This window comes from Sus scrofa, chromosome 9 (genome assembly GCF_054392235.1).
Source record: "Sus scrofa isolate SSC_HxYL_T2T_F1_AM1 chromosome 9, Sscrofa_HxYL_maternal_Yorkshire_Landrace_v2.0, whole genome shotgun sequence".
Taxonomy (NCBI): domain Eukaryota; kingdom Metazoa; phylum Chordata; class Mammalia; order Artiodactyla; family Suidae; genus Sus; species Sus scrofa.
The window spans coordinates 118,936,615-118,953,737 of record NC_139391.1 but is presented as its reverse complement, the minus strand read 5'-3'; the positions used below and the strand labels follow the sequence as shown (position 1 = coordinate 118,953,737).

The 17,123-nt window shown below is 36.7% G+C and overlaps 1 protein-coding gene across 9 annotated transcripts in view; it reads left to right on the top strand.

The window, feature by feature from the left end:
• Window positions 1-16,594, top strand: part of VAMP4 (vesicle associated membrane protein 4) — a 36,616-nt gene extending 20,022 nt beyond the window's left edge. For 2 of the 9 annotated variants that reach the window (XM_084974192.1, XM_084974193.1), the window contains 4 exons: window positions 4,377-4,477; window positions 5,400-5,479; window positions 8,809-8,860; window positions 12,075-16,594. In XM_084974192.1, the coding sequence (XP_084830318.1) occupies window positions 4,377-4,477; window positions 5,400-5,479; window positions 8,809-8,860; window positions 12,075-12,103 (262 nt within the window). In that variant the 3' untranslated portion in view covers window positions 12,104-16,594. Of the gene's footprint in view, window positions 1-4,376; window positions 4,478-5,399; window positions 7,152-7,567; window positions 10,351-11,538 lie in introns of those variants that run through there. The other 7 variants (XR_014814256.1, XR_014814255.1, XR_014814254.1 and 4 more) reach the window with 7 other exon arrangements.
• The last annotated feature ends 529 nt before the right edge of the window (window positions 16,595-17,123 follow it).

Sequence of the window (17,123 nt, the reverse complement as noted above, 5' to 3'; positions counted from 1 at the left end):
ACATAGCCTCCCTCCATCTCTATTTTTAATTTTATTTAACAGTTTTAATTAGAGTTGATTTACAATGTTGTGCCAATTTCTGTACAGCAAATTGACTCAGCCATACATACATATACTTTTTTTTAATATTATCTTCCATCATGGTCTATCCCAGGAGATTGGATATAGTTCCCTGTGCTGAACAAGCAGAACTTCATTGCTTATCCATTCTAAATGTAGTAGTTTGCATCTACTAACCCCAAACTCCAAGTCCATCCCGCTCCCTCCCACCTCCCCCTCGGCAATCACAGGTCTGTTTTCTGTGTCCCTGAGCTTGTTTCTATTTTGTAGATAGGTTCATTGGTGCCATATTCGAGATTCCACATGTACATGATATCATATGGTATTTGTCTTTCTCTTTCTGACTTACTTCATACTGACTTATGACTTCAGCATGACTTTCTCATACTTAGTATGATAATCTGTTTGCATCCATGCTGCTGCAAATCACATTTTGTTCTTTTTCGTGGCTGAGTAGTATTCCATTGTATATGTACCACATCTTCTTAATCCATTCATCTGTTGAAAGACGTTTAGGTTGTTTCCATGTCTTGGCTATTGTGAATAGTGCTGCTATGAACATACAGGTTCATGTATCCTTCTGAATTATAATTTTGTCTGGATATATGCCCAGGATTGCTGCATCATATGATAGTTGTATTTTTAGTTTTCTGAAGAACCTTCATACTGTTCTCCATAGTAGTTGTACCAATTTACATTCCCACCAACAATGTAGGAGGGTTTCCTTTTCTCCACACCCTCTCCAGCATTTGTTATTTGTAGAGCACTATGATCTTGATGCTATCTCTGTCCAGGCTGGATTCATCTGGGCTACACAACTGGTACTATGGGCTTCCTGCTCCTATAGCATTTAACATGATAGTATAGTGCTAGCTACTGGTCTTCTCCGCTAGACTGTAGTCTTGCTGAGGATCAGGCTCATAACATTCACATTGGTATCCTCAGTGAAAACATAATAACCCTTTAGTAAATATTTTTGAATAAATGAAATACCTAATTCAAATCAGAAAATATTTGTCAAATGCCAGTTTTCTGCTAGGCACATTTCACATGACCTGGGAAACAGGTTAGTGGGACAGTCTCTGTTTTTAAGGTATGATGGTATAATAATGAGGATAAGATCAACATAAAATACTGAGAGAAATCAAAGTATTGTAACTGCTGTGAAAATATAAACGATCATGGGGAAATACATGTTTTTACACTTAAAAAAAATTACACTAAAGAAGTAGATAATTTTCTTTTTTTCTATAAAAGTTATGTTCTGGGCATGGAAATATCTGAAAATATAGAAGCACAGTCATGAGATTATATATCATCTTATGATTGAATGAGGGTTATACATTAGCTGGATTAAGCATGTTACACCACTGGATAGTAATACGTGAAGGAGGAAATAACAGTATTTTATTAATCACTTGGTAGAAAAATTAAGATGCTGGATGCTCCCCATTAGCCTAAAAGATTTATTACATGTGTGTCATGTTATTGAGGTAATACCCCTAGGTTTATGATATTCTAGTAAGAATTTGGAATTTTATGAGTTCTGTTCTAATCAATCTGCCTATAATTGTGTAGTCTTTACTTATAGGGATCTGGGACCATAATTATTCCTTCAGCTATTCTACTTTTGTTTTAAAATCACATGTAGAATAGATATATTAATACCTGTAATAGCTAGTATCTGATCACGTGTAGGAGCTGCAGTACATTTTGTCCATTTCCACCCTGCTGTGCCTTACTTTAGGCTATTATCTCTTGTATGTGATGGAAAATAACTACTTGAGAATGTCAAGATTGGCCTTTGATGAACAATAGCTCTGCTTCCATTATAGTTAAATGGAGACTTCTGTATTCACTGCCTCATATTTGTTTCTCAAGTAGCTGGGTATGATTTGCAGGACTTATACCCAAATTGTTCTCTTATTCAGCAGCTATATATGGAGTATATATCTGTCCCAAGCAATGTTGCAGGTACTGGAGCTACGAAAGTGAGAAAATAGGCAGTCTCTGCATTGTTGAGCCTTAGCATTTAACACTAAGTGCAAGTATTTATTTATTTACATGCTTATTTCCTGTTTCCCCTCACCTCCATACACCGCAGGTGCAGCCCTGAAAAAAAAATTTAAAAATATAAAATTATTTATTGAATAAATTGATTAGTTGCTTCAGTATTTGTCCCATTATTCTTTTTTTTTTTTTTTTTTTTTTTGGTCTTTGCCAGGGCCACACCTGCAGCATATGGAGGTTCCGAGGCTAGGGGTCCAATTGGAGCTGTAGCCGACGGCCTACACCAGAGTCACAGCAGTGCGGGATCTGAGCCGCGTCTGCAACCTACACCACAGCCCATGGCAATGCCGGATCCTTAACCCACTGAGTGAGGCCAGGGATCGAACCCGCAACCTCATGGTTCCTAATCGGATTCCTTAACCACTGAGCCACTACAGGAACTCCTGTCCCATTATTCTTGTATAAGATTTTACATCTTTAGCTCTCTGCCACGGAGTTGCAATAAGATATCTTAGGAATTCAGGGGCTGTTTCAGATCTGTTTGGGCAGAAGACAGTTCATCTCCTAGCTTGGTTACACTTCAGTTTTATACACTTCAGTAGTAGATTTTGTGGGAGGCACAGAACTCTAGGAAGCTATGATGAACCCTGAAGTCTATGTGCAGATCATCAGTGGGTGTACATAATGCTTTTAATATAAGAGGGAGGTGACTATCACCAAACATAGTAACTGCTTCTTGAATCTGAGAATAGTTCTGAAACTGTCTAAATGGGCCTTCATTTTGTTTTTAAAGCAAAGGGTTTTTTTGTTTTGTTTTTTATCTTTTGTCTTTTTAGGGCCGCACCTGTGGCATATGGAGGTTCTCAGGCTAGGGGTCTAATAGGAGCTACAGCTACCGACCTCCACCACAGCCACAGCAATGCCAGATCCAAGCCATGTCTGTGACTGACCTACACCACAGCTCACAGCAATGCTGGGTCCTTAACCCACTGAGTGAAGCCAGGGATCAAACCTGCAACCTCATGGTTCCTAGTCAGATTCGTTTCCACTGCGCCACGACGAGAACTCCTAAAGCAAAGGTTTTGAAGATATAGCTTCATGATAGGAAAGGGATAGAACTCTTTCAAAATTACACATGACCATGCCTCACCCCCAACTCAGTTGGTTAGTTGGAGGAGTAATATAGAGGGCCATGAGGAGCTGTGCACTATGAAATCCCTAGGTGATAATTGACAAATTGACACACTTCCCCAACTAGAAAGGACAATTGCATATTCTAGTTTATTTAAAACATATATATTTATTTATATAGTTGCTAGTAATCCACTTTAAACAGTTTTTAATTTTAAAGTTTTTATTATGACAGTTGTAAGAACTGTGAGTTCATTTAATTTTTTTCCTTTTAAATATTTCACTGGAAACAAAGATACAAATCCACACAAAAAATAAATATTTCACTGGCATGACTTATTTCATAAACTAATTTTAAGGTAACATTTTGTCTAATGATTGAAGCAACAAATGGCAACTAGACACTTAAATAATTCAAAATTTCTATGTTTGTGTACTCTAGGGGCAACTTGTGAGAGAGAGTAGGCAGCTGAGAACCAATTATTAAAATTTTGAATTTAGAATAAATCTTCATTGGACATCCTGAAGTTTGGTTATAACAGGCTCTAATCACCTACTATAAAGGAGAAAATCATTTTTTCATTTTGAAGAACAACAAAAAAATATTTCCTATTTGCTTCTTCATGAGCGCTTCAGTACCTTCCAGAGTGGTGGTTATTGTCTTAAACTCTATTTAAGAGGAAACCCATGAGTGTACCCAATGAGTGTAGTATCCTAGAACACATTGTACCTTTCCATTTTGAAAACTAAATATTTTTTATAGGCTTCTTACATTCCTGGGCAAGTTTTTGTATTAGCCTTAGTGTATGACCTGCATGTATAGCTGTGTCTATGTGGTGTCTCAACGGCCTGTTGAAAAGAAGATGAAACATTACTTAGAGTCAAGCTATTTGACTAAATTCTATAGTTACTGAGCATTCTGACAGTGCATTTAATTTGCAGAAATGGCCAAGAATAAACTTTAAGTTAAATATTGCTTTTATTTATATCATATTATCTTTTAATTGCCTGAGTACTCAAGCACTCAAATGGAAGGAACATTGCTACAAGTCTTAACCTTTTTAGAGTTTAATAATTCTGGGAACTTACTTTTTCTATCATATCTAATGAAAATATCAAAAGTTGTAAAATTTACAGAAGAGAAATAAATTATATTTAATCTTTTTTTAAACTAGTGTTCAGAATCAGGTGGATGAAGTCATTGATGTCATGCAAGAAAATATTACAAAGGTAATTGAAAGAGGGGAGAGACTAGATGAACTACAGGACAAATCAGGTACAGACTCTTCATATATTTCTTGATATTATTAATCTGTGTTTTGATAATTCTCCCACTTTTCTAGCCAAAGTTTGGGAATCTTGACATGGGAAAAAGGGCATTTATGATTTTAATGTTTTAACTTAAGTTCCCTTTACTTTGAATTATCTTGTTGTATTTCTTTAATCGATCAATTGAGAATGGAAAAATTAAAAGTTCATTGTTGAAGAGTTAAAGAGTATTTTTTTTGTTTTGTCCTATTATGTTCCTGTCCTTTCTCCTGATCTCAAGGACAGGTCTAATCACTTCTTTTCAACACTTATGTTAAACTTATTCTCATATGCTTTCTCTGGCAGCTTAGCAACCTTTCTTTACTCACTAATGTTAGTCTTTGACTTATAACAATTCCTGGCATTTATTGGGCATTCACATATTGTTTAAATGACGAATGGCTGAATGAATATCTGAGTAATCTTTGGTAGACTTGTGTAACCAAAAAACCTATTTAACCACTTTTTAAAATTCATATTGTTTTGCTTCAAAATCATTCATTTTTGGTATCTTCTAAGCATCTAGCCTTCTCCATGTATAAATTTTTTTTCTATAGATGTGCCAAGTGTTTGAATTTCTAAAGAGTATTTTCTGCCATAATTCATAAATTTATTTGAAAGTGGTGAGGCCCTGGGAAGACTTCTCTTACTCTTTTTGTAAAAGTGGATTGAGCAAACTAACCTACAGCCACTTTTTTTTGCTTTTTGGTTTTTTTCTAGACTAAAGAATGCCAGAGTTTGTGAGTGCAGGAGAGAAAAGATACTGTTTTTGTGCTTAAAAGGGAATAGATTTGCAGAAGTAGAAATTAATATTTTTTATCTTTGTGTGACTATATAAAAGACGCCTGTTAGGTCATTTAATCCTTCTCTTCATTCTCTATGTGATATAGAAAGCTTATCGGATAATGCAACAGCTTTTAGCAACAGATCCAAACAACTTCGAAGGCAAATGTGGTGGCGCGGATGCAAAGTAAGTAAATCAGAAGATGTTGGATAGGTTGCTGCATATCCAGTGGTACTCAAAGACATAAAGAAGAAAGGGCCTTTCTACATTCTGTGAGGACGGGTCCTATAACTGTCTTGCTTCTTAGTATATCTTCTGAACCTGGGACACAGTGGGTGCTCAGTAAATATTTGTTGAATTAATACCTTTTAAGACAGAAATAACTAAAGAAATCAAGTAATGCCTAAAAGGATGTTTTTGTAGATTTCTTCACAGAGAGTAATCCACATTTTATCAATAATTTAGCTACCTCTAGACTTACCGTGTAAGAAATATTATAATTTATTATTAGTATCTTTTTGGAACAACCTATAGCATTACATAGAGTTATTTAAAACATAGACTGCGAGTTCCCATCATGGCTTGGTGGTTAATGAACCTGACTAGTATCCATGAGGATGCAGGTTCGATCGCTGGCCTCACTCAGTGGGTTAAGGATCTGGCATTGCTGTGAGCTGTGGTGTGGGTCGCAGATGAGGCTTGGATCTGGCATTGTTGTGGCAGCATAGGCCAGCAGCTGTAGCTGTGATTCGACCCCTAGCCTGGGAACCTTCATATGCCATGGATGTGGCCCTAAAAAGACAAAAATAAATAAATAAAAGGTAGAATGCAACTTGAGAAAAATAAAATTTTCATTTGAAAAGGGTTGAAAAAGTAAATCCAGTTTATATGTCAGAATCCACATGGCAAATGGAGCTTAAAAAATCCCACTGTCCTGTTATTCCAAATAAGATATAAAAGAAAAATTTGTAACAAGGAAAACAATGGGAATCTTTATATGCTAATACATTCCTATAAAACATTTTATACAAATGAATTTACTCCTTAAATCAAGTACGGCTACTAATTATTAAACAGAAAACTATTTCTCTTAAGATTTCATAGCAAATTTCATGTCATATAAGCAGATCTTTTCTTTTTCCTCCTGGAACTGTGTATCATTTTTGGCTTTGTTGAAAATCTTAGATATAACTCATTGTTTTTAGTCTCTCATTTTCAAGTTTAGCAATAATTTTCAAAACTTGATGATATGCTAAGGACTTCTTCCAAGAGTTGCCTTGGATTTATTCAGTTTTGTTTATCTGTTTAACTCACTTACTTTCAGAAATAGAACATGGGGAAAGAAACAATTCTCTCATCTAGAATTTAAATTTTCTACTTTCTTTAGTGAATAAATTTTCTATCGTGGAGACTAGATTGCAAGAACAAAAGGTCCACGAGCCATTCACCTTCTCTCCCCATATTCCCATTAATAAAATAATGTGCATTTTGCCTGGTCATATCTAAAGATTTTCACTTTATACTTTATGGGGTCCAGATCAAAGAAATAGTATACTTTTAAGGGGAAAAGTTGAATTATATCCTTAATTTATACTTATAAATAGTCTCTGTATCACTACCATATTCCAGATTAAGTTATGCTTATTTAGGAAGGGCTAATGAAAGTGATATAGGGACAGGAAAAAGATCAGAGGTTGCCCAGGGCTAAAGGTGGAGGGGTAGAGATTGACTATAGCAGGGCATGAGAGCACTTTTTGGAGTGATGAAAGAGTCTTCTGTTTGACTGTGGTGGTGGTGGTTGATAATTACATGTTTGTCAAAATGCATCAAAATGAACTTTTTTTTTTTCTTTCCTGGGGCTGCACCCGCGGCACATGGAGATTCCCAGGCTAGGGGTCTAATCAGACCTGTAGCTGCTGGCCTATACCAGAGCCACAGCAGCAGGGGATCCAAGCCGCCTCTTCGACCTACACCACAGCTCACAGCAATGCCAGATCCCTAACCCACTGAGCAAGGGCAGGGATCGAACCCGCAGCCTCATGGTTCCTAGTCAGATTTGTTAACCACTGAGCCACGACGGGAACTCCCCTCAAAATGAACTTTAAAAGAGTGAATTTTATTCTATGTAAAGTATGTTCAATAAACCCAACTTTAAAAATAAATGATGGAGTTCCTGTGGTGGCTCAGTGGTTAATGAACCTGACTAGCATCCATGAGGACACGGGTTTGATCCCTGGCTTCACTCAGTGGGTTAGGATCTGGCATTGCTGTGAGCTGTGGTGTAGGTTACCGATGTGGCTCGGATCCCGAGTTGCTATGGCTGTGGCATAGACTAGCGGCTACAGCTCCAATTGGATCCCTAGCCTGGGAACCTCCATATGCTGTGGGTGCGGCCCTAAAAAAGACAAGACAAAAAAATAAGTGAACAAAATTATCCAACAGGTGGGGAGAATCACTGACACTTAACTATCTTAGGAGGCTCTGAGGCTCTTGTATGTTTAATGAGAAACAGATTTTTGTCCATGTCCTTTGGAAGAAGAGCGCTTTGGTCATGCATGAATATGTAACTGGCATTTTTGATTGTAAACATTTCCTGGCCAGTGTTTGAGACTTTATTTACTGAGGTGTTTTAAAATTAATATTGATATTTCCATCTAAATCTTTTAAATGTTAAGTCTAGCACAGATTAACAGGGCAAATTAATATATTTTTTGGTAATGTTGAAAAACTGCTATGCAATTCCAAATTTAGAAATGTTTTCAGTTTTTTTAAAAAATGCAAGTCTTCCACATATTCTCTGAATCGCTTTGTCACTAAAGATCACTTTGTCACTTGATAATATAATGTGGACCTAGACACCTATGGGAAATGTACCTCCTCTATCCATCTGATCTGAATCTGTTTCTACACTTTTTGGATACCATAAATAATAATTTTAATAGGCACCTGATATTCAAATTGCAAAGCTTCCATTTAATCTGTTTTTTGTTCTTGTCATGAATGTAATGGCACTAAAATTTCTCCAGTAGTTCTATTTTAGAAACATTTCATTAGCTACTCCTAGTTGCTGTTTGTGATACTCATCAGATTGTTTCCTGTGTTAATAATAATTGGGTGTCTTTTTTCTGATTGAACCATCTTGAATCGATTATCTCTGAAAATGTTTGATAAAAACAGGCTTTCATTTGAATTCATCAGGAAAATCAAATGAAATAATTTATGCATTTTAGGATTAAATGAGGAATGTGACAATTTTATAGAGAGAGGATGTGAACCTAAAGTGTTAAGTAGCTAAGGACTAATCTTAAGTTTTCTCTCTTAACTGGGGAACTGACACACAGTGCTCTTAGGCAACTTATTTATTAAATGAAGTTATTTATGAAGAATCTAAATTTGGAAACCTTTTAAGGGGTGAACCTGTCCACTGATGAGTTAGTGTAATATGGTAAATAGCACAACAGTCTTTATTAACAAGTCAAACATTCATCTTTCTTATGCATTTTTGTGTGTTGTAGATAAAAGCCATCATGGCTTTGGTTGCTGCTATCCTTTTGTTAGTGATTATCAGTAAGTATTTACTGGATTATTAATTTTGGGGGGTATCATTTGTTTTGAAGTTTACCTAAATTTCCTTTTTATTTTCAGTTGACTTAGTATGACTAATATTAGGATTGAGTGATGACTTCTGACCCAGTCAGGAGCTCTTAAACTAAATCTATAGCTCTCTGGAAACAATATGTAAAATTTTATGTGAATATGCATATGTACATTTTTATGGGAGAAAGTATGTCTTTCATCAGATACTCAAAGAGCACCCCTGTCCTACCCTCAACCCCAGTCCCCAAAACGCAGGGCTCAGTGATTGAGGCCAAATATGTTTACTATTATGCTCAGGACCAAATACTCATTTTCCATTTATTAACGTTTAGGTATGGCAGATTGAATTTTGCAATATTGTGTTTGAAGAAAAATCCAGATAACTTCTCCAGATGATAGTTTTTTCTTGAAGTAGTTGATTGATAGTGTTGTGTTAATTTCTGCTATACAGCAAAGTTACTCAGATGTACACATGCAGTCTTTTTTGAAAATATTCTTTTCCATTATAGTTTATCACAGGACATTGAATCTAGTTCTCTGTGCTGTGTAGTAGGATCTTGTTGATTATCCCCTTCATATATAATAGTTTACGTCTGCTAACCCCACCCTCCCACTCCATCCCTCCCGAAGCCCTCTCCACCTTGGCAACCACAAGTTTGTTCTCTGAGTCTGTGAGTCTGTTTCATACATAGGTTCTTTTGTATCATTTTTTAAATTCTACAAGTGGTATCATGTGATATTTGTCTTTCTCCTTCTGACTGACTTCACTAGCATGATAATCTTTAGTTCCATCCAGGCTGCTTTAAATAGCACTATTTTGGGGGTGTTTTGGCTGGGTAGTATTCCATTGTCCATGTGTACCACATCTTCTTTATCCATTCACTCCAGATGATAATTTTTATTGTAGATTTGAGCTTCATTTCAGTCATTAAAGCATAACTCTTGCCCCTTTTTTCCTTAATATTCTTTTTAAAATATCATTTAAAAATTTTTATTGCAATTAATTTATAATATTGTGTTAGTTTCAGGTATATAGCAAAGTGATTAAGAGCACTGATTCAGAATCAGATTACTGATTCAGCTCAGTGATTTTTTCACACATTTTCCATTATAGATTAGCACAGAACTATATTCAATATCTTATAATATACAGTAAATTCTTGTTGGTTATCTATTTTACGTATAGTAGTTTGTATCTGTTAATCGAATACTCCTAATCTGTCCTCCCCTCCTCCCTTTCTCCTTTGCTAACGATAAATTTTTCTTGACTGTGAGACTTTCTGTTTTGTATTATAGATGCATTTGTGTTACTTTTTAGATTCCACATGTAAGTGCTATTACATTCGTCTTTCTCTGGTTGGATCACTTTTAATGTCTCCTTTTCTCTAAAGCTGCTTTATCTGTGTTTACAGAGATTTCTTTTTCTTTGTTTTTGTTTCCATTTTATGGTCACACCTGCAGCATTATGGAAGTTCCCAGACAAGGGGTCAAATCAGAGCTGCAGCTGCCAGCCTACACCACGGCCACAGCAATGCAGGATCTGAGCCACTTCTGCGACCTACACCACAGCTCACACCACCACCAGATCCTTAATTCACTGAGCAAAGTCACAGACACCAGTTGGTTTCTTAATCTACTGAGCCACAGTGGAAACTCCTATAGAGATTTTTTTTTTTAAGATTTGGCAAGTATCTCTCAGAATAACCATTTGAAAAATCCCATGGTGATAGTCTTCTTTTTTGGCTGCACCCATAACACATGGAAGTTCCTGGGCCAGGAATTGAATCTGAGCCACGGCTATGGCAACACAGAATCCTTAACCTGCTGAGCCATGGTGGGAACTCCAGGTAATACTGTTTTTAAACAGAAAAAAGGTTTTGTTGCGAAGAAAAGTCACTTGTGGATTCTGTGTTTTTTAATTCCTCCACTAGCTAACGTTGATTAGTTACCCCAGTGCTTTCGGAGTCATTGGCTGATGTATTAAGAGAAGTGCAAACTTTAAGTCTTTTGACCTGCACGTTCCCAGCTAATTCTAACGAGGTCATGCTCTGCCTTCTACTTTCATCTCAAAGTAAACAGGTGTCCTTCAGGGTCTGTTTAATGCCACGTTTCTCACATTTTTTGTGCATCTGGGTGACTTCGCTGTTACTGAAGTGCTGTCTAGTGGGGTTAAGCACAAGGCTGTGATGTGCCTTGGGGAGGAAATACACGTATTAGCTAAGCTCAGGTGTGATGTGTGGCCATGAGTTCAATGTTAATGAGTCAACAGTAAATATTAAATAGATTTTCTCAAACAGGAACATATAAAACCAGGTTACGTATTGATTGGTTTTTAAAAATGTATCCAAGGGCCTGCAGGAATTTAACCCTGTATTTCCCCTCAGAGCACTAGTTCATTATGCACTCATTCAGTGTTTGTGGTGACTTTAGAGAACATAACTACTCCAAGTATCAAGAATTGAGCATATGGGAGTTCCCATCATGGCACAGCAGAAACGAATCCAACCAGGAACCATGAGGTTGCAGGTTCGATCCCTGGCTTCACTCAGTGGGTTAAGGATCTGACGTTGCCATGAGCTGTGGTGTGGGTCACAAACGTGGCTCAGATCCCACGTTGCTGTGGCTGTGGCATAGGCTAGCAGCTGCAGCTTCCATTGGACCCCTAGTCTGGGAACCTCCATATGCCATGGGTGTGGCCCTCAAAAGACAAAACAAAAAACAAAAACAAAAAAACAACAAGATGAAAAAGAATTGAGCATATGGAAAGTTGAATAGCATAAAGAAGAAAATGAAATAGAGCTGTTATTTTCCCACACAGAGAGCTATTGTTAATATAACTACTGTATATACTTTGTCTTTTCCTAACATATAAACAAATATTTCAAAAACTAAGATCATATATGTACTTTTCCAAACAATATATTGTAAGTATTTTCCCATGTTGTTAAATATTTTAAAAATATTTTTGCTTTATGCTATAGTGATACCATAATCTGATCAAAATGCCAGTGTTAGACATTAAGGTTGTTTTATATTTTTGCTTCTCCATTCCCGTTTATCATTTCAGATAAAAGTTATCATTACCTGTTTCCAGAATGGACACAGCTACATTTAGGAATATTGTTTCTAACACAGCATATGAATCTGATTTTGATACGTTTCTTTTTCATTTTTTCTCTTGCAGTTCTTGTAGTTGTGAAATACCATACTTGATTTGATGACAGATCTTCATTAAACAAAATCTGGGACAGTAATAAAAGATTGCTGCATAATTTAAATGAAACCCATGTATATAACTTTCAAAGCTTCTTTTTCAAGAAATTAAGAGGCAAGTGTCACTTCAAATTGGAGCACTGAGAATATCCAGTTATCTTCTCCCCTTCCAACAAAATGTGTTTTTAATAATTATGTTTAAGGCAAAGATAATAGCAACCTCGATTTTACCATATTCCAAGGGTCTGATTTGAAACTAGATACTTGCCAGTTCACTATCTGTGTATATAATTTAACACTGATAACAATATTTCATACTGTTATTTTAATGGCATAAAGACTTGGATTCATTGCATCAAGTTGGGAGTCAGACTGGTGGTCAGGGAGCCTCTGTAGAGTACCAAATCATTATGCTGAAAGACATGTATAACCATTCGACCAATCTTTGCAAGATTTTTCTCATGTTACAATTGCTTTGCAAGCAATTTTCACAGGTTTATGGGTATAGCAAAAGCTAAATGTTATAAACGTTGCTGCCTTTCAGCTATAACTAAAAACATTCCAGTAAACCTGTTTTTGACTGTTTAAGGAAATGTGTAGTGATTTTTTGGTGTTTGGATTATGGAAATGGGAGATTTCAATAGTGTGAAAGCGTAATATGGCACCATACAACGAGTAATAAAATTATTGGGGAGTTCCTGTCGTGGCTCAGTGGTTAACAAATCCAACTAGGAACCATGAGGTTGCAGGTTCAATCCCTGGCCTTGCTCAGTGGGTTAAGGATCCGGTGTTGCTGTGAGCCATGTGGTGTGGGTCGCAGACGCAGCTCGGATCCCGTGTAGCTGTGGCTCTGGTGTAGGCCGGCGGCTACAGCTCCAATTGGACCCCTAGCCTGGGAACCTCCATGTGCCACGGGTGCGGCCCTAGAAATGACAAAAAAGACCAAAAAAAATTATTGGAAAGCATCATTGGAGTATTTGAAAATTATCAACATAAAGCTACAAGTCATGGTCCACTTTATTTTCAGTTAGCCTCCAATAAGGAAAGACCAGTCCTCATGTGAGTATATTAAATCCACAAGTAACTTGCTTGCTAATTTTTGTAAATAGCTCTTTAATGTCAGCTAGCTCTTTTACAAAAAGTGTGAAAAGTAGCAAAGTCATGTGCTTAGAGTTTGCTATTTTTGCATTGTCTAGTTATCTCCTGGGTCATGCATGATATACATACAATCAAGTGTCAAATGAGCCACAATAATGACTGTAAAGGGTCAGGAGTCTAGGTAAGCAGTTTGTCAGTAACCAAAGGACAAGGTCACCATTAATCTCAGTCTGTTTTTATAATGATAAAAAGAGTTAACTTGAAAATGTGCCAGCCTCCTTGGGTTGTTTAAGCATGTCAGAGTGAAAATACATAGTCCTCTAATGTGTGCGAGGAGGAAGTTTCATAGTAAAATTCAAAGTTCTGTGGGAACTTGTGTACATGGACATTCTCACAATATATATAAAACTCTAAATTTGAAATAAGATTAATAGGAAATACCAGTGTTTAAATAAGGAAAAAATGATCCTTATAGGGTTCATTGTGGTCACTTTAATATCAAAAATGTATGAAACAGAATTTTTTTTTAATACTACAGCATTAGTATTAAGGTGCAAAAATTTTCTGTTTTTAATGGAAAGAAATTTGAAGGGAGAAAGCAGATTAAGAAATACTCAAGACATTTGCAAGTTATGAAGATCTAAATATAACTACTAAATATTATAGTCCACTAAGAACATTTAAAAAGAGATAAAGGTCTTACCTACTATGGAGTGTTTTCTCAGAGGTCTCTTCACTCTTTGTAATGTCAGTTAATAAATACTAAACCCTTTGACAGAGGATGATAACCAGGAAAATGAGCATTTTTAGAATTTCAGTAGCTACTACAGAAATGGAAATGCTATGAGTGGACCCAATCAGGCCCAACAGGTATATATGTGTCCTTTATTTGGGATTGGAACTAGACTCACCAGTGGTTAATTTTCCATTATTTGGTGTAGAAGTCTGGTTTCTCCGTATCATCGGTGAAGATGAAGATTATTTCTCAAAGAATTCACATTTCCAGTGTTTCTTTAATAAAACTATGCTTTTAAAGAAATAAAATTGTAAAATTTTTTAAAAATTTAGCCATGAAAAACAAATATTTATATGACAATATCATATATATATATATATGTCGTTCTCTTTGTATTTTAAATATATTGCTGCTGAGAATATTGGGGACAGATTTGTCACTCAGAGCTTTGTACTAGTGGTGGCTTGATTCACAGCTTATCATTTCAGTCTTTCTTGGTTTTCATTAATCTTGAGAACCTTAAAATGGCTAACATGGCTATTATTCTAAACTTGGAGACATGAGCCTTCAAAAAAAGAGAAATACACTGTTCAAATTGATGCCAGGCCTACCTTCCTTCCCTCCTTAATCATTCTTTTTCCTTCAGCTCAGATGATCTGCCCTTAAAAAATGAAGTTTCCCCACCATCAAAACTTTTATTATTTAACAACGAAGATAACAGAAAAAACTTCGAGTAGCTTTGTGAGTACTAGGTGATACCCAGCGAATTCAGGTCACTATTTTTATAATGCTTAAAACATACCCTCATTTTATGTTTAACTACTGAAATCTGTTGCCGTGCAGCAATTGTGTGATTAATCCTACTGATTATAACTTAGTAATACCTATGGGTTTCTTCGTTGTTTGTTTTTTTAGGGCCACAACTGTCCCACAGCATATGGAAGTTCCCATGCTAGGGGTCGCATTGGAGTTACAGCAGCTGACCTAAGCCACAGCCACAGCAACGTGGGATCCGAGCCACGTCTGTGACCTACACCACAGCTCACAGCAACACCGGATCCTTAACCTACTGAGCAAGGCCAGAGATTGAACTTACATCCTCATCGATCCTAGTCAGGTTCGTTATGCGCTGAGTCACGAAGGGAACTCCGTACCTGTGGCCTTTTGGCTCCTCTAGAACATTATCCAAAATGGAGGCAGAGTAATTAGTACATATCAAATACAGAAAAAGGTTTGTTAGCCCTCCAGTAGATTGCTTATTGTAGTCTCCCTGTGCCATCACTCTGCTTTGAAAAACTATAACTTCATTTTTTATAGCACAAATTGTCATCTTTCAATTCTGTGTAGCATGTGGGTATCCTGAAAAGGGTTATATATGTACAAACTGAGCAAAAAGGATTTCTCATTGTCTGTACGCTCTTATACATGCTTGATGGCCTGTCAGCATTGTTGCCCACACTGTCTACATCTATATATATATACTATGATTAGAAAATATGCAAGAGATTTTTTTTCATGTTGAGAGTGAACGCCATTAGAAGATGTCTTTAATGCATTGAGTCAGTGTTCATAAGTCAAGGAAAACTCTTATTAGTTTCATTTTATGTTTTCACCTGGAAATGTGATAGAAGCCAGTTTTTCCCTAAGTAGGGAACCAAAACCTGAATCAATCCAATTACATTTATCCATTTGTTTTTGAATGCAATATAGTGCTTACATTTGTTTAGGAAATTGCCGCTAAGCAATGAGACACTGTCTGGAGCTGAAAGGTGCCCTACTTACCAAGCCATCCACCGTGTTTCCCATGGCGTAGACAAATTCCTTAGACTGATGTAGGGCTTCGGGCTTCTGTTTATGTTGGTCTTATTCTTTTTCTCAAGGTCAAGTAGAATAAGGGATAGGTGACACAAATTGTGATTCTGGCTCCTATTTTATTTAAGAAGCTGCTTGGAACAAGTCAGTAGGAACTGAAAGGAAAGCATGACCGACTTGATTAAGGGGGACACATGTAAGCTTGGCAAAGCACAGATCACATCATATTTGTGTCCCCACAGCACCCAGCATGATGCTCTGTACCTGGCACTTGCTAGGTGAACATGCCTAGGAAATCACAAAGGCACCAAGTGTGCTCGTACCTAAGTGTGCGTCAGCATCCGGGTCGTTACTGCAGGGATGACATGATTGACATAATACGGGGTCTACTGCATTTACTGGGAGATAGCAGTGCTTCTTATAAAAATTGGGTAAAGAAAAATTCTGACATTATAGTACTCCATTAGGTTATTTTCATTTGAAAAGTCTTAAAATCAAATAACCTATTAATTAAATACTTTAAGGCTACAAAGTAAATTGCACAAATCAGATTTTAGTCAGTAACATGTCAGAAATCAAACTGTAAGAAAGCTCAAGCATTTCGTTTTATGCCTGGGGTGTATGTCATTGTTTAAAATTCTACACTATTTAACCATTTTGATAAGTGCCTTTGATGTTTTTAAGGGGGATACGAGCAATGTAAATGATGTCCATCCTGTACCTTTCCCAAGTCTTCGTAACCACTGTTATACCAGTGTTGCCTAGTCCTTAGTGTTCATACCAGATATTTATTTGTAGCCCCTCCATGGTAAATAGTAAAATAAACCATTTCATAGAAAATAAAATTAAGCATTTTGGTTTATTCAGTACATGTACCTGTGGCCTTAACTTTTTTTTTTTTTTTTTTTCCTTTTTAGGGCTGAATCTGCAGCACATGGGAGTTCCCTGGCAAGGGGTCAAATAAGAGATACAGCTGCCAGTCTACACGACATCCACAGCAATGCCAGATCTGAGCCACATCTGCAGCCTATACATCACAGTTCAGAGCAATGCCTGTGGCCTTAACTTTAAAACATAGCCATCAGGCTAATCACCCTGACTTAATCCACCCCAGTTTTCCAATAAAGTAATGGAAGAAAAACAAGAGATAAAGGTGTTCTATCACCAAAAACCATGACCAGTGCCCAACATATTGGATCTGGGAGGAATTTCTCAGGGTAAAAATCACTAAGTCTCACTTGCAGAATAAAGAATTGGTGGGATACTCATGCCTTACCTCAGTGACAGCTACTTGAAAGAGGAAGGCAGACAAATTTCTCTTACATGTACATGTTTCAGTCAGAAAACCTAGCACCCATCCCTCAGCAGCATGTG